General features: G+C 37.9%; 2 protein-coding genes across 2 annotated transcripts in view; one reads left to right on the plus strand and one right to left on the minus strand.

The window, feature by feature from the left end:
- Positions 1–822, minus strand: part of LOC101859783 (CDP-diacylglycerol--glycerol-3-phosphate 3-phosphatidyltransferase, mitochondrial) — a 26,672-nt gene extending 25,850 nt beyond the window's left edge. Inside the window, exon 1 of the mRNA XM_005097670.3 lies at positions 714–822. Coding sequence (XP_005097727.1) covers positions 714–796 — 83 coding nt within the window. The 5' untranslated portion in view covers positions 797–822. The remainder of the gene's footprint in view (positions 1–713) is intronic.
- A 708-nt stretch (positions 823–1,530) lies between these two features.
- Positions 1,531–18,145, plus strand: part of LOC101860168 (dynein beta chain, ciliary) — a 71,312-nt gene continuing 54,697 nt past the window's right edge. The window contains exons 1-16 of the mRNA XM_005097671.2: positions 1,531–1,887; positions 2,610–2,800; positions 3,114–3,300; positions 4,620–4,719; positions 5,909–6,120; positions 6,626–6,859; positions 7,310–7,477; positions 8,738–8,854; positions 10,264–10,392; positions 11,433–11,569; positions 12,035–12,103; positions 13,174–13,300; positions 14,111–14,257; positions 15,041–15,149; positions 16,766–17,010; positions 17,754–17,889. Coding sequence (XP_005097728.1) covers positions 1,531–1,887; positions 2,610–2,800; positions 3,114–3,300; positions 4,620–4,719; positions 5,909–6,120; positions 6,626–6,859; positions 7,310–7,477; positions 8,738–8,854; positions 10,264–10,392; positions 11,433–11,569; positions 12,035–12,103; positions 13,174–13,300; positions 14,111–14,257; positions 15,041–15,149; positions 16,766–17,010; positions 17,754–17,889 — 2,665 coding nt within the window. The remainder of the gene's footprint in view (positions 1,888–2,609; positions 2,801–3,113; positions 3,301–4,619; positions 4,720–5,908; positions 6,121–6,625; positions 6,860–7,309; positions 7,478–8,737; positions 8,855–10,263; positions 10,393–11,432; positions 11,570–12,034; positions 12,104–13,173; positions 13,301–14,110; positions 14,258–15,040; positions 15,150–16,765; positions 17,011–17,753; positions 17,890–18,145) is intronic.

An 18,145-nucleotide genomic window follows, 5' to 3' on the forward strand; every position in this document is an offset into this window, starting at 1 on the left:
ACGGCAATATCTCCGATTCTAGTAATAGTTCGGGATTTACGACCTTTACGACCAGGGCGCCTAATTTACGACTTTTTAACGACTTTACGACCTTGCTGGACACCGTGACATAGACACTTTCATAATTTGGTGCCATACGGTTGGCTATATTTAGATGGAGTCCCGAGATCAGAAGGGTATTCCGGTCTGACGTCAAATAAGATGGCCGCCTTACCTAAAAATAGTTTGCGTTGTTCCACGTTTAATCGTATGTGCCACTGACTTGCCATCACAATCATCACAAGGCACCAACCAGGGGCACCATACCATAGTCTCATAGTCTGGCATAGTAAAAGCAGCTCCGACCAGCGGTTACTGGTGGTATAGTAAAGGGCGATTGTTAAGACTTAAGATTCCCGCGTTTAATTCCGATGTGCGTTTTTCATAACATCAGGCATGTTTCGCTCAAAAGGTCCCTAACCCTAACCCTGCCTTCCTAACTAGATGTAGATCTAGATATAGATCTAGATCTAGATTTCTAGATCTAGATCTAGATCTAACTGACCCTCCTGAAACTGAAATTGATTCTGACCCTAACTCTAACCCTAACCCTCTACTAGATATCTAACCCTGAAAAAACGCACATCGGAATTAAATGCGGGAATCTTAACAATCGCCTGGTAAAGAACAATCTTATCAATGTCCAAAATTTTGTCCAAAATGAACTACGATACCTTGTATGCCTAACTCCGCGTGAAATGCTAGTGCGATTCAGTATTTCACGGCAAAGTTTTCGTCTCAGGCTGAGAGTCGCCATACTTTTTTTTCCGAATGCTCTCCCCTAGTGAAGTGGGCAGTATTGGAAGTATGAAGACCTTGTCATATTTTACAAAAACAAAACAAAAACCAAATTTAATTATACGGCATTAACAACAGGGTAATCCTTGATCTTAGTACAAACTGTAAAAACTAAATTATTAAATTGTTCTGTCTATGAAACTATTTATTTAGTCACGAAATTAAAAGATTTTTTACAAATTTTGTTTCGGTGAGTGTCAAAATGTTTTACTTTTTAGTTTTACTTTTTAATTATATTATTAATCAAACAATCTTTTGTCAAATAATATTAGTTTCTAGGAGACATATATGCAGCAAACAAAAGTGCAAGAATATAATTCTATTTTTCAGTGCACTAGTTAAAAAGAATTATGCAATGAATTCGTTCTAGTCTCACATTAGAGGCCTTAATTATTATTCTCCATTAACTATTTCAACGTTTAATGTGCTATTAGATGAAATAACCGGGGCACATCTCCTTAACAACGCGCCATGACAACACAAGCACCGACTTTGGACGGGCACTAGGCCTCCGGGATTCCTGAGCTGGCAGTTGTACATTTTGTAGTGGTGTTTTCAAATTTCGAGAAAAATTGCCGCATCCGTGGCATTTTTGGGGCTTTTCAAATGGTGTTGATCTGATCGGAGGATTGATACCAATACCACAAATACCGTGACTTTCTCTTGAGGAAAGTTTTTCAAACGGTGAGCAAAATGGCGAGTGAACTTGAGATTGGAGACTCGCGAGTTGAGTTTATTGCTGATTATGTACTCAAAACACTCAAAGTTAAGCCTGACAAATGGACCAAAATGTACAGTTTGGACGAGAACAAACAGCTGTTTATGGACTTTTTCGACAAACAAGAGCTGAACACGCTGGTTGTCATTGCCACCTCTGCAGGAGGACTGAATGTACAGTATGAGTGGCCTGCCAACCCAAAAGCTAAAGCTTGCTACTTTGTGAAGAGGTCAAGAGACCCTGTACAAAAAGATACAGTCCTCAGGAATGCCCTCCTATATGGTGATCTCTCTTTGTCACCACTTGACCAATTATCTGCTTTCGTTGATGAGGTGAGCTCATTGTGTGTGTCCAAACATGTGTATTGTGTATTTGCAAATTATATCTGTATGTTGGCATTTGTAAAAGGATATCCATGTTTATTATCTGATGGCAGTCATATACTAAATGCATAGAGCCTGCTGTTGAGCGGGGATATGCCCTATACAAATGCTATCTATTATTATTTTATTAATTCTGTAGGATATACATTTGTCTATAGTAGTTTCTAATATCATTTACATTTTTAAAAATGTTTTAAATGAACAGTCTACATCAAGTGATTATCTTCAGACTAAGGAAACAACACACAAGACTGAGACAACATATGTACAAATGTTTTAAACTAGTACAATCACCAAAATGCCAGTGTGGAGAGGCGGACCAAACTGTTGAACACATCCTTCAGCACTGCAAGACACACAGGGCCCTGAGACAGGAAACGTGGCCAACCCCACTGACGCTACAAGAGAAGCTATACGGGCCGCCAGATGAACTGAGCAGGACGGCCCACTTTATGACAGATACCGAACTTCAAGTGTGATGCAATCGAGAAGAAGAAGAAGAACAGTCTACATAACAATCATTGTCATTTTTAATCAGTTACATCCACAGCCTGCTTAAGTCACTTGAGAAAGTACAGAACCGCTTTTTCAGTGGCTGCATGATACATAATCTCTATAAGGCCTACCATAAAATATTTTTTCAAGCACGTTGCAACTGATTTTGTTCCCAGGTTCTTGTTCCTTTGCTGTCCAATGAACGGAATCATGACCAGTGGCCAAAAGTTGTGTCTCAAGACGTCACTCGTCATGTTCACAACCTGAAGAGCAATGTGTATGTCGTGTCTGGCCAGGCAAAAGGGAAGACACTTTTGCCACTTCCTGTTGGAGCAGAAAGAGTGGAGAATGCTGGAGAAGGTGAAAAGTAAGTCAAATGAAAAAAAGTGGTGAGACTTCTCTCATAATGTTGAATCAAAACACATGAGGACTGATAATACTTTTACACATATTATTTTCAACCCTTGAAACACTGATGTTAGCAAAGAAAAAGGCATAGCAAAAACAGTAACCTTTCTTCTATGAAAGGCTTTCCCACGCCTCTTTTTGGAAGCATTAATTTATTGGGAGTAGTCTGTTTTTCTCACTTAACAGGGCTCAATATCTTCATTTTTTTTCTCCATATATGTTTCTATTTTGTAACTGTTTTGAAAGAATACCAAATACGTTTATTTTTACAGAGAAACATATGACCGCAGCTTGGTCCATGCCATTGAGTCTGTTATCATTGAGTGGACTCACCAGATCAGAGATGTCCTCAAGCGTGATTCTGTCCAGCCCTTGCTGGAGGGGCTCAACCCATCTCCATTTGTGGAAATTAAATTCTGGGAAAACAAGGCTCAGAATCTTGAGTGCATTTATGAACAGGTAAGTACAGTAGTCTCGGCATAAGATCCTGCTGCTTACAGTGCCAGTTTGCTTAAAATCCCACTGCTTTAAGAAAACAGAATTTATACTATAAAAAGTCACCCCTAAGATCCTGCTCTGATTCACTCTGAGTTCTATATTTGGTTAAGATCCCGCAATTTAAATCATAATTTATGGACAAAAACCAGGGTGGGCACTGCGGATCAATCAAGAGTGAAAATTTGCGGTTATTGAACTGCCCATCGTGTCACAGATCAACCACTCTTGTGAATGTGATGGCATGTGCGTTGTAAAACTCTATGAAATGATACAATATGTTCGCCTGAGATGGGATCACACCATGGTGTGAACTTGCCAACACGTTTGTTATTCCCCAACATCACTCTCACATCTTAGCTCTGCGCCTAAACTTACATCACTCGTTGGGTGGGTAAGGCCTACGAGTTCTCTCCAGGCAGGATCACATCGAACTGTGAACTCTTCCCTGACCATTGCAAGAGTTGTCTCTTCCCCCGAAGTTGCGAGACTGACTGAATTTTAATTGGTGTGGTCACAACAAAATAGTGCATATGGGCAAAGGCAGGGGAACTCTGTCAGAGAAGGAAAGCAATAAATTTTGGACAGGTAAAGGGAGGGGACAACTGGATAAGCATATATCTTGAGACTCACAATGAATAATAAGGGAAAATGGCATGCCTTATGCCACTGTGATAGGTAATCAAGGTTAACAATTCTTTGCTCGCCATATGTCATAAACCCACCCAGGGGTCACGCCAGTTCATTTTAGAGTAAAGGAAGCAAATGTTCCCAGTTATGGGCCTCAATACAAGTCACTGTAGATTCTTCCCTTGATGCGTCACCCAAGATCCTGTTCGCCTAAGATCCCACAATTTTCTTGCTCCCTAGCACCAGGATCTTAGGTACAGACTACTGTACAACACTCAACTTACTGTTTTCAAACGATTAATTTACTTTTGTAGCCTTTAGATATTTACCTCATTTCAAAGTTACTCATAAGCCCTGTCCATGTGGGGTCAAGGTTTTTTCTATTTCTTTGAGCCTATATATCCTCATTGATTTTTTTCTTCTAGCACTTTTCTATACCTTCAACAGGCTTTTAAAGTCACCTTTTCATAATCAAGAACTGTGTCTCTCCATTTTAGAAGCAAAAGAGGCTTGACATAAATGATACTTTGTTTGCGTAATGTCTTAAGCATTGTAACATATAAAGAAGGACTTAAAGCACATAGTTGTTCGTTAATAAAAAGAGCAGAGACATACTACGTTACAGCTTACAACCATATCCATTCTTTCCACAGCTCAGGGATCCAAAGGTGAGAAAGATGGCAGAACTTTTAGAACGTGCAAACAGCAGTTATTTCCCATCTTTCAAGAACATCTTCCGTGATGTTGTTGCAGGTCAGTTTTGATATTTTTAGTGGTCTGTAATTGTTTTATGAAATGTTTATGTTTGTTTACCAGGAAACTGCAATATATTTATATCTTTACTGGATGTTAAATGTTGGCTACTGAGCTAAATGCTTGTCTGCTGAAAAAAAACTTTCAGTTTTTGAAGATAAATTGTCCTATCCCAGAGAATTATTTATCAAGAAAATGACTGGTTAACTAAACTGTTGCAATTGCATTCTTTTTTTTAACTGCGCTGAATCTTTTAATGAGGATTGTTAAAGGCTTGTCTACTTGGAGCACACCTTGATATATTTCAAATCCCTCCCCTGTTCCTCCCTTCTCTAAAACATTGTTCTTGATCTTAAGCTATAGCAGTGGTCCTTTCTTCAGATTGTACAGGAATAGGTTTAGAGCATGCCACATGAAAGGTTGATTTCAGAATTATGCTTATTTATCATGTCTCATCTTACAATATCTAACTTTTTCTTATCGTATCTCATTTCATATATATATATATATATATATCTAAACTACCCAATATTATTTCATTGTGTGATTTCTTATTGCCTTATATACTTTCCTTATCTTATGTGTCTTTTTATATTATCTCACCTTAATTTTTCTTTGGGGGCTCTCTCGATCTAGAGGTAAGGTGTTCTTTTCTCATTCAATAAGTTCCTAGTTTAAACCCTGCTCTCTAACCATGTCCTATCGTCTGCTTTTGTCTCCACTTTTTGCCCCCCTCCCCTCTCTTTTGTCCCCTCCTCTGGACTCCTGACTCTTTCTGCAGCCTGTTTTACTGCTACTCCTTGGCTCCTTCTTACTGCTGTCTTTCAGCCACACTCCTGATCTTAGGGTAAATCTAACACCTAGCCTTCTCAGATAATGGCAAAAAAATCACGGGGGTCCTGTGAGCAAGTTGTGCATGTTAAAGATCCCTTGGTGCACCTAAAATTGATAAAAATAAGGCTTCAGCCGCCACCTGGGCAAAATTAAAGATTAATTCTTTCCAAACTGAAAATGCCTATGAACGTATCCTGTCCGCTCATATGACCTTATGCAGGTGCGAGCGCCGTAAAACACTTTTTTTTAAAATTGTTTTGAACTTTTCTTTTTGTGACGATATTTATTCTTGCCTTATTCCTATCTTAATTTATCTTGTCTTTCCCTTTCTTATCATAATCCTGGATGTACTCAGCGCTGACGGAGGCCCAGGACATCAATATGCACCTGAAGCCGCTGAGACACCAGCTGGAGGATCTAGAGCAGGCCGAGTTTGATGAGTCAGCAAAACTGATGGCTCCTATGATGCACACTGTCTGCTTGGTGTGGACACACTCAAACTACTACAACACACCGGCTCGTATCATCGTGCTCCTGCAGGAGATCTGTAACTTGATCATCGAAATGGTGAGTTATGATTTTGGCTAGAAATAGAGAGAATCAAACCTTAAATTTTCTGTATTGGTATCTCTCAGGTTTCTTTTTAAGATATTAGTAAGTAAACTATGGCAAGTCATGTTTTTTCAAATTTTACAGGAGTCACAAAAAAAAAACGGATTTTCTTGAAGCTGTTTGGGTAGATAAATTTCATTTTCATAAAGAAGCCTATAAATGACAGACTTTAGGTTCCTTTATGAAATGAAGTTTATCCACCAAAAAATGTAATTTATATCATCAAATTGACGTGGAGGATGGCAGCACCCTGGGCTTTAAAAAATGTATCCAGGACAGTGATAAAATTATTTCTAACTCAGTATGGTTTCAAACTTTGAACAAATGCAAAGTGAATTAAGTTTGTAACTCGAGACACCTCGGTAGATATGAAAGTCCTTTGTGAAAATCAATAACAGATACCTTTTCCTGCCTCATCTTATCGTATTTAAAAAAATATATTTTACTTTTATTTTCACAGGCCAGGAACTTTCTGGCTCCCGATGAACTCTTCAAAGGAGAAGTGGAAGAAGTGATTGGCAAAGTGCGTAAGTCCTGTGAGGTCTTGGCAGCATTCCGGACAGCCTATGATGACCACAAGATCAAGCTGGCCTCCTATTTCAAGGATGGAAAGGAGGCACGGGAGTGGGAGTTTGCCCCAGAACTTGTTTTTGCTCGCTACACAAAGTTCCATGAAAGAGTTGAGACCGTCAAGGTAATCTTGATAAGGAAATTTATATAGTCATTTTATCTGTTGTTTGAATGCTTTTTTTTATCTCTATTCATATCTCTAAAAGTCATTGTTGTTGTTGCCATTGATGTTGTAACTCATCATGTTACACATTGTATGTAATGAATACATAGATCTATTTTAAAATAAGAATTTGAGTTCAGTGTTTTTAATTATTGTTCAAATTATTTAAAGAAATATTCATTTTCTGTTGCTGAAATAGTTGCAAATATGCTGCTATAGGTCAGTCACAGTTTTGACTTCTACTGTTCTGGAGTAAAGCTGTCATTATTAGGAAAAATCAATTATATTTCTCGATAGGTTAGAAGTCGCAGCTTCAAAGTCAGCTAAACAAAAAAGGAAGAATAATGTAGGTTTTCATTGCAAAGAATTGATAACAACATTTTTCCCTGTCTTCCCAACAAATTGCTACAGGAACTGATGGAAGCTGCTCAGGAATTCTACAAACTAGAGAAAATTGAGCTGGGAGGAATTCAGGGAAAGCAACTTAGCTCCCAAGTACAGAACATTTTCACTGAGTTCAACGAGCAGTACAAGGTGTTCTCTGAGAGGTCCTATGACTGTCTGGACACCAGCAGTGATGTAAGGAACTTCTGTTGTATTTTTGTCTTAGCTAGAGTTTTGTGGCACTTGCAACACAATGATACCTGCAATTATGTATGAGAAGCTGATAGTATGTTATGATGTTTGTTGACTTTTTTTTTATGATCAACATTTCAAACTTCTTAGTTGTGTTGGAAGCATCAACTGCATCTAGTAATGATTTTTTTTTTTTCCTTCTATACATATCTACTAGTTAAGCCAGGTTTTGAATGCTTGCAGGAATGCAGATGGAGAGGGCCTACTGAAGCTAGATTAATTTGTGAGGCATCGTGGTGAAATTAGGCGCTCGTCAAAATAATGAAATCGAAAAAAAACGGCATTTTTTTTTCCCTATGCAATTTTTGATGAATTTTTATTTTTTGGCTCAACATCTTTTATGTCCTTTAAAAATACATTGCTGTATGGATTTTACTGAAAAACGTTGATTAAAGACACAGAAAATGTAAATTTGCAGTTTCCAAGGACTCTAAAGCATTAGAAGTCACCAAACTTTGGCGGCCATTTTCTCATTAATTTTACCTCTGAAACAAGGCGACCGCCCACCTCCTTCAATTACATATATCTCGATTTCTATTGAAGATAAATGGGTACTTTTTTCACCAAAAGCAAGACAATTAAACAAGCATTAAGATAATAACATTAACTCCACATGTCCAAAAATTGACAAGTGCCTGATTCCACCGCGTCGTGACACATTTTTCCTGAGACTCCCTATGTTGTAGGATGTGAAATTTGTAAACATTATGAATGTTTCAACAGGCCCATTTACTGTCACAACAATTACTTTATTGCAAGAATAAGCCAGTTGTCTTTTTAAAAACTAGTTATAGATTCTTTCCATCACTTTCACCATTAATGGTGAGTTGAGAATTTTTATTTTTTAATCACCTTGACTTTGATTTTTTTTTTTTTAAAAGAAACAAAGAGATATGAAGACTGTGACTGTTAGAAAATTTTTTGAAATCTTTTTAATGTATTTGTACCGTACGCTTCCTAGGAAGTTGAGATTGTTTCAGAATACTATCATGTCTGCTGGGATAATAATGTAGATTGCGAAGTGCATAGAGTTTGCTTTTGAATGGGAATTTACACTTTACAAATACTGTCTATTATTATTATCTTTTTGTGATTAGCAGATGCATTACTATCCGATCCCATCATTATTTTTAAAACATAAAGTTCCTTCCTGAAACGAAATGTAATGTAGTAAATAATGCTTTTCCCTTTTGTCATTAACAGGAATTTGTTGAAGATTATCACCAGTTCTTGGAAAAGATTGCAGACTTTGACAGAAGATTGGCCACCATCATCTGTCAGGGTTTTGACGATTGTTCAGGGTTGGAGTCTGTCTTTAAGGTAAATTAGATTTTGTTTAGTTTTCCCAGATGATTCACAAGATACACATGAATGTGAGCAACATCTATTTCTTTTGGAGACTTGTTAGTTTGAAGAAAGTATTTTGATCAAACCTTATGCAGTAATCTTTCTTCAACTTTTACTGACATCTCTTGTAAATGTCTTTGATGGTTAAGCTTTTGGATTTTGCTTACAAAAGACTTTAATTTAATTCCCATATGGGAAAGTCTTATTTTTTCAAAGTGTATCCATGATCTTTTTACTGAGATGGTGTATTCCACTCAGACCAGGCAGGATTAATTTTCCTCATAAATATTTCAAATTGTGTCAATGGGAGTGTTAAACATTTTCAGCCATTTTGATACATCTTGAAAGTTTTTTAAGTGGACTCATGATAGATTTCATGAACCATGTTTTGTTTTTTTACCGCAAATCAACTGCTTAGTGTAAGACTCCGCTGTACTCCATTTTAAAAAGTGACATACGACGGAGTCTTACATTGAACAATCGGAATAAAGCAGGATAGTGTTTTATTTCATAAATAGTAGAAAGAATTGTATGCTGTGGGAATGTTGCAATTTATCTATTATCTATTTGTGGTGGCCGAATTTTGCTATTCAAAAGACTTTTTAATGGCTGCATCGATCAACATGCGGTTTTCGCCAAAAGATTCTTTTAAATATTCTCCAGATCATGACGCCCTTCGTTTTTTCAGTTTTGAGACAGTTTTACTGCAAAAAGCTAAATTTCTTTATTTCGCTGATCGCTTTTGTAGGCCGATGCTTCTGTCTCTGTAATTTTAGAAAATCCGCCAGGTTTATTTCAAGTCGTACTTTCGTTCGATACTATCGCGCATTGTCGCGCAATACTGAGCACTATTTCAAGTGTGCGACCCGAATAGATCTAGTCTCATGTTTTCTTTTTTTTTACTTGGTGCTAAATTCGACTGTGATCCTTTCGTTTGATACCCATCATCGCTTTTTCCTGACCCCTTTGTCAAATTCTTTTTCTTGCTACTCTCATGGGAACAACGTTCTTCAACAGGTCTTAGATTAGAATCTAGATCTAGATAGCGCCTGACCATGCCAAAAAGAAAGCGACATTCTGCAGTTGGAACCCCTCGCGCTCGCAAAGGTCGAGGTGGTATAGATCAACAACAAAAGGATGGGGACTCTCTAGATCTAAATCTCCCAAAAGCAATCCTCTACAGTGTCAATTCGTTTCAGTACGAGTACAACATTGGGAAACTGACGACACAGTATACACACTGCCTGGCCTTAAGATTTCCATGAACCGATCATTCCTTTCATCGAAAGGGGGCCCAGCTAGTCCCTTTTATAAGTCAAGTAATAAACGACTTTGATTTTGTCACAATTTTTATCATACTTCTTTGGCTTTTTTTCTATCAGCTGATAGACATCATGGGATCATTGCTTGAACGCCCACTGATCAAGAAGGACTTTGATGAGAAGTATCCAATTGTTGTGGACAGAATGCATAACATGCTGGATGAAGCAAAGCTGATGTATGACAGACAGGTAGGGAAGGCAAATCTCTCTTATTAAAACAGCATGGGTTGTCCTGATTTCTTATACACAGACAGGCTGAATGGGTGAGATTACTAACACTTAGCACCCAGAAATGTATGGTCGACAGGATTGCCTTCACACAGACAGGTAGGGTGGGAGGATCATATATGTACACAGGTGGGTAGGAGGGGTTGATCATTTGTACACAGATGGGTAGGAAGGGGGATTCATTTATACACAGACAGGTAGGATGGGTGTATTATTTATACACAGACAGGTAGGATGGGTGTATCATGAATATACACAGACAGATAGGAAGAGTGGATCACTAAAGCTCAGACAGGTAGGAAGGATGGATCATTAATTAATATGCACAGACATGTAGGGTGGGAGGGTCATTTATACACATGTAGGAGGAAAGGGTGGATCATTTATACTCAGACAGGTAAGGTGGGTGGATCATTTATACACAGACGGGTAGGATGGAGGGATCATTTATATGCAGACTGGTAGGGAGGGTGGATCATTTATACACAAACAGGTTGGGCGGATGGATCATTTATACATAAGCGGGTAGGGTGGTGGTTGATCATTTATATAGACAAGTAGGGTAGGTTAGTTTTCTGTCATATAGACAGAGGGCAGTTCCCAGTCATACAAACAGGTAGAGGGTGCAGGATCTCTTAGAAGCAGATGTATAGGATGGATGAGAGGTCATTTGAAACACAGATGAGTGATAAGATTTTTCATCAAACACAGAATTACTTTTGTCTTTCTTGGTCATTTGCATGATAAGAGTAACTCATATTGCCACCTTGTACACCAGGATTGTAAATCAAAAAAGAAATTATTTGTATTTTTTGTTCAAGAAATCGTTTACTCTTTTTATTACAGATTTGAACTACACTTCAAAGAAATATTTCCTCCATCTGTTTATTCTGAATTTTAAGATTATGGTAAAGCTTATGAAGAATATTCTGCTCTAATGATGACAATCTTTCCACAACTTTTGTGGTAGAGCTCCTTATTTCTGTTGGTCTCTTCCACAGGTCCAGTCCAAACAGGAGACAGGCAAGAGTCCCATCCACAAGAACATGCCAAACATGACAGGATCCTTGAGGTGGTCAAGGGAGTTGGGAGAACGGATCACTGCACCCATGTCAACCTACAAGCGGATGGAGCATCCGTATGTTAATCCACAAGCTCAGCATCTTTCTGCTTCTCAAGTTGTTTCCTTTTCTGTCTTTCTCTCTTTTTCTCTCCTTCTTTCTCTTTGGCGCTGCTCTCTCTCTCTCTCTCTCTCTCTCTCTCTCTCTCTCTCTCTCTCTCTCTCTCTCTCTCTCTCTCTCTCTCTCTCTCTCTCTCTCTCTCTCTCTCTCTTTCTCTCTCTCTCTCTCTCTGTCTCTCTCTCTCTCTCTCTCTCTCTCTCTCTCTCTCTCTCTCTCTCTCTCTTTCTCTCCCCCCCCCCCCACCTTTCCTAACTTTGTGTCATGCATTTCAACTGAAAGTAATAAAGATAGTTATTCAGCTACATGTAACTAAAACAGTCCTCAATCGGTAATCTAAAGGAGCTGTAGCAATTTACTGAGATTTTGGGGTTTGTTTGTTTTTTGTAACAGCTTTCTCATGCTAATCTTTTTTTTCCTTTCAGCATCATGGAGACAGATAATGCCAAATTGGTGTTCACCAAGTATGAGGAAATGATGAGTCTTCTCAACCAGTAAGTAATGAATCCCCCACTCCTTTTTCTCATATCCTCCTCTACTCTCTCTCCTCTTAAAAGTATCTCTTTCAAATGTATTAATTTTTCTTTAATTTTGCCTTGATCTTATTTTGATCTTAACTCTTTCCGGGCGTATCATGGTATATCGGCATGAGTCCACACCCCTTGCGGACATCACCGATATATCGGCTGTGATAGGGTGCCTCAGTATTGTTTCGTTTTAAAACGATCCGTCATTTATAATTACTTTATATTGCTATTGAAAAACTCGGAAATGATTTAGGAAACGAAAACATCAAGTTTCACTTTGTCAAAGCGTGGGTTTGGGGAAAAAAGAATGAATTAGTTCTTGCGGTCTTGCATCAACAAAACGATGTTACCGGCCTCAGTATGAATTTCATAACTCAAACAAAAATTGGAATATTGCTTTCAAATAAAAAGCTGCACATTCAGACATTTATGGATTATGCTCTTGGCCTGTATATGATAAGATAGATATGCTGATTTGCTTTCACATATTTGGCGAATGTAATTTTTTCCATCAAAATGTACTTTTCTCATCGCCATCACCATTTCTAACCCTTCTAATGCATACTTATGTTTAAAATTAATACTTGTTTCATATCGGGATGTATTCCTCATTCAATTTCCTTCAATTTGATTTATCATATGTTATGTTTGGAGTGATGGTTATGCTTCTATGAAGTTATTTTGTACACCATCTGCACAGCCAAATCGAGCCACAAGTTAATTATGTCTAGACCCAAAAAAAACTATGTGCGGAAAGAGTTAAAAATATTGTCATCAGTATGGAGTTTTTGCTATCATAATTTTTTTTGTCATCATATGGTCTAATGAGACTGGAACTTGTCTAAATCTGATTCCCATGAATGATTTAGCTAATTTAGTCTTTTCATGTACCCTATTTCTGAAATTGTGTGGACAAAGATATGCACAATTTTATGATAGGTTAAAATGAATTTGACCAGCATGCACATGACCAGTGATTTTATGAGTAGTTTGACTTATGAAGGGTTCAACACTTATGGCTTTTTTGTCTTTTCTAGGTGGGATCAGGACATCTATGATGAATGGACAAAGGGAGTTGACTCTGCTTGTAGCTTCAACCTCAGCCAGCCACTGCTTACCAGGAATGAGGAGTCGAACCTCATCTCCGTCAACTTTGACCCTCAGGTGAGTAGTAATGATATTCGGATAGGGTATTGAAAAATTAGAACCCTTACATCGTGATGTAGATGGTGAGTGAGCTACAACTGCATTGCTGAGACGAGTATTGCTAGCAAGTAGTGCGAACGAGCTTTAAAAAGTCACTTTTATTGTACATTCTAACATGGGTATAACTTTTCACTGATAGATAAAGGGTCTTGCAGGGTGCAATATATGAATTTGAATAGTTAAGTTAAAAAACGGGATTTTTTTCATGTATTTGTTTTGATAAGCAAGGAAGGGATATAATTTGCTCTTGTATTTTTGGGGGGGTTTAGCCTTGGTAAAAATAAAATGGTGAGTGGAAAAGAGTGGGGGGGGGGGGGGGGGGGTCATGATGAGAAGGCAAGCATTTCTTGTCAAAGAGCATTTGATATTTTTGTAATCACATATAGTTCGGTAGGTGGTTGGAGGTTGTCTCCGGCAGACTCTGTTTTTAAAAATTATTTCTCTATTGTTTCTCTCTTTCAAGCCTGCTTTTTTTGTCAGGGCTGCGAGAACATCATTATGTTGATGTGCTTCTCTGTACTCAAACAAACAAACAAAGTTGTGTGGATGGCGGTTGCTCTAGCGTGGTTTGCTCCTTCTTTCCTGTAAAAAATCTATCGTCCTTATCTTTCCTTCTTTTTTTGAGTTTGCTGCTCTCGTATAATGCTTCTAATCTTTGGCACCTACATGACCTAATTGTGTTGTATTTGCTGTGAAACTTTTACTATTAAACAAAACAAACAAACCTAAAACATAGCTCATGTATCGTGGTCTTGTGTTGGTCCTCAGCTGGTTGCTGTCCTTCGTGAAGTGAAGTACTTGGAGATCCGGAACAAGGAGGAGATCCCCAACAGTGCCAGTAACATGTACTCCAAGAACGACACCTTCCGGAAGTTTGTAGCCAACCTGGACCTCACTGTCCAGTGGTACAACAAGGTATGTGACAGAGACTGGGCACATAGAATGACCAATATAAACGCTTTTTGTTGACATAGTGCTCTGTTGTTGTGGTAATGTTCATAAAGATTATTTATGTAGCAACGGTCTCAATATGGCTGGAGGAACTGAGGGTTATTCACATCCAAATCAGAACTAATTGGTTGTTTTTTTTAATGTTGTCTCCACCTTACTACCCCCCCCCCCCCTTCTTTTTCTCCCTGTCTTTCTTTCTTTCTTTCTCCCTCCTTCTCTCTCCTTCTCTTTGTGGCACTACCTGCCTGACTGATTGCCAATCTGTCTGCCTCATTGCCTGTCTGCCTCATTGCCTGTCTGCCTCATTGCCTGGCTGTCTTTTTTCTCTTTCTTTCCTGCACACTAATACATATACATTCACAGACACATGCACATTCATAATAATCACTTCAGTAAATCATGGCCTGTTTAAAAAGAGTAGCCCCCTCCCCTCCCCCCCCCCAACCAAGCCAGTACAGTGTACAAAATGAACTTTTTACATATTTGTATAAGATTTGTCATGGCTTTTCAGCAGCTTTCATTTTTTTACAACATTCTGTTTGTATTCCTATGAAACCTTTGTTTGCATTTCTGATTACTTGGTTTTATGAATTATGTTTTATATAATTATTAGCAGTATAAATGAAGTGATAATGAACCTGCATTTTTTATTAGTTTTGGTAAGGGATAGGGGGAGAGCAGGGGGAGAGGGGGGTGCTAGTCTTGTGTGTCCAGTGTCATCAAGTTATCCTTATGTTGTAACATCAGGTGCGCAGAACAGTTCTGGAGGTTGAGTATCCACTCATTGAAGGTCAACTGGCCGAGATTGATCAACAGCTGGAGCAGGCAGAGAAAACTCTGAACTGGGAGAATGAGGGTAAGTCCAGATTGTCTGCCCCTTTTTTGTGTAGAAATGAAGAAAACCAGACAGTGCCTTGCTGTTCTTTCATTTAATTTTTGTGTGAATTCATGTCTGTCTGAGAGGCAATGATTTTGAAAAAAATATAGCTCCTCCAGTACCTTTTTCCGTTAAAGATATATCTAGAGTTTTCTTGGACATGCAGCTATTTGTTTAGTAACTGGGAAAGTAAGTAATCAGAAATCTGACTGACTGTAAGACGATTTTAAATGTTTTATGCTTCTATCGAAACAATTTAGATCATATTGTCTATGAAGTAGGGTGTGCTTCAACGCTTCCTATCTTTGTTAATTTAGGCTCTCTCTAGTACAACATGTGATTTGTACCACTTTTCTCTCTTTAACTCATTCGTGGGGGGCAGCGCGGCTAAAGTACCATCAGTACGCTAAGCCACCCCCAGCGGCTCGAGAATCGATCTTCAATTTAAGCTTAGATTCTATTCTTATCCACATATCCATGTTGAAATAAAGGTCATAATATAATGTTGACTTCCGGGTCTAGCGTTTCCACTGAAATTCAGAAGTTTTGATTCAGTTTTGAAAACCAATCTCAAAGTTTATGCGACTTTGTTTTTTCGCGATGCTCAAATTATAGCCCAGACACCAGTCTTACTACTTTTATACAACAAAATATATCGTTATTTTGCACACTAAAAAAATGTAGGACTCTTCTCTAGAATATTGATACAATCAGGCTCAAATTGCCATTGCTTTGTTTTTGGGAAATCAATATTTTTCAGTGCTATAGATCTAAGTCAAATTATTTTTTTTCTCCCAAAAATCACTATTTTTTTGTGAAATTACACAAAAAGTACCACTCAAGACATGTGTAGGTTTATTCCAAATACAATTCTGAATAATTCCATATACAATACGAGTGTTTTTTTCTGTTTGTGAATGCATCTTGTCCATTTTTCAAGATTATAAAATTTTTGTTGTTTTTTTTTCTTTGAGTATGTGATCCAAATGTGCAAATTTTATGGAATGTATATAAATAACTGCAAATTTTTCAATATTTTCCAGTTTTATATTCATTTATGGTTATTTTGATGTATCTTTTGACTAGGTGCAAACATATTTTTTGAGTTTCACCGAAGATGATTAATTTTTTATTTTTTCAAATTTTATCCGCATCCAAGAAAAATTGTGTTGCATAATCGCCTCCTACAAGAACCAAAGTTGAAAAATATACAAATAAACATTACAGATGTATTCTACAAATCATACTGAAAATTTTGGTGCATAACATGTTAATATTTATTTAAATTTGTGGCCCCAAAGACCTTTGAAATGCGCACTAGTCTTCATCTCATTTCGCCTTCCCGAAAAAAATTTGTCCACAAGCCGAAAATAATACGTAGCGAATAAGATAATAAAGCATGTCTTTTGTGCATCTCCCCTTTCTAGTAAAACATGTGTTGTTAGTTACTTGACTCAAACACATACATAACATTTGTACTACTCTTTGTATGGTACTACACATGATTTGTACATCTTCTCACTCTCATGCAACATATGACTTGTACAACTTCTCTTTCTGGCATAGAGTTTGACTATCACTACTTCTCTCTGTAGGAGTGTGGGACTACATCGAGAAGACCAGGGACCGAGTTTATGACCTCGAGACGCGTGTACAAAAGTCAAAGGACAATGTGGAGGAGATCAAGAAGATTATGACGACATGGTCAAAAACACCACTGTTTGAGAGGAAGGAAGACAAACACGACTGTCTTCTGCAGTTGGACGATAGGGAAGATCGTATCAACAAACGCTACAACGAAATCAAGGCTGCCGGTGACAAAGTCCATGAACTAGTCAAGGTGAGTACTTTTTACACATCATTGTGTTGTTTCACATAGTAAGGTATGGGTTAGTTGCTGCTAATTAAGTTTAATAGATGCACTTAGCCTGAAATGTTCATGTCCATCCTTGAGAGGATGGAGTCAAGTGACTGGGGAACCATGAAAAATCCTCACACACTCCAAGTGCAACAATACCCTACTGAATACACAAACCAAGCTTATTTACCTTGCATTTGTGGCATGGTGTCACTGACTTGAACATGCAGAGTGGCATAGGTTATGATATTATAACTTGATGATTATGTTAGTATTCATCTAGCTACGTGCAGCCTTTTCAATGCTTCATACCAACAGGATCAGATCAGATCAGACAGATTTTCTTATTTTTATTTTCTACTGACAAGAGTTTTCAGAGGTCTCATGACTAATCCTTTATTTTATTTTGATTGTTTTAGAGACGAAAAGGATCTTTAAAAAGGTGTTATTATGCTCAAAGAATGTAAATAAAAGTTCTGTTATTTCTTACTTTTGTCATTTTGTTGTTGTAGCTGTTGTTTTGTTTTTAATTTTATCCCAGGCTGTGAAAACTTTCTCCCTGTACAGCCAAAGTTGACTGATAAAGTCCCTATCTCCTGTTTTGAGGTTCCAGGGTTCAGAGAAGGTGTTGCCAGTTTTTCATTTTCGGGGTACAAGTTTCTTTGTTACTACTTGAGTCAAATCATTTTTTTTTTTAATGGACCGTCTTTCTCCTTTTTATCCAGCTAAATCTAGAGTTCTTCAAAGCAGACAAGAGCACAGACATCTGGAAGGCATATGTGGATTACATTGATGAGATGGTGGTGGATGGATTCTTCAACACCATCCGATGTAGTTTACAGTTTATGCTCACTCACACAGGTCAGTGAAGTGAATTGTTAATGAAGGTCTTTGACAGCACCACCACACTCCCCACCCCCAACTCTTACACTCCATTGTTCTTCCCTCTCTCCCGCATCCTTTTGTTTTTTGGGGAGGTTTTACTCTATCTCAGGCTGTGCCCTATTCGGCTGATGTTTCAACTGCTGGTGTAATGATCGTGAAAGGGGTTGACAATTGTCACGTACTTTGAATTTCTTTTCATTTACCTGAGACAACTTCTTTGTCTTGTAATGCT

Source organism: Aplysia californica, unplaced genomic scaffold (assembly GCF_000002075.1).
Source record: "Aplysia californica isolate F4 #8 unplaced genomic scaffold, AplCal3.0 scaffold00161, whole genome shotgun sequence".
NCBI classification, from domain to species: Eukaryota; Metazoa; Mollusca; class Gastropoda; order Aplysiida; family Aplysiidae; genus Aplysia; species Aplysia californica.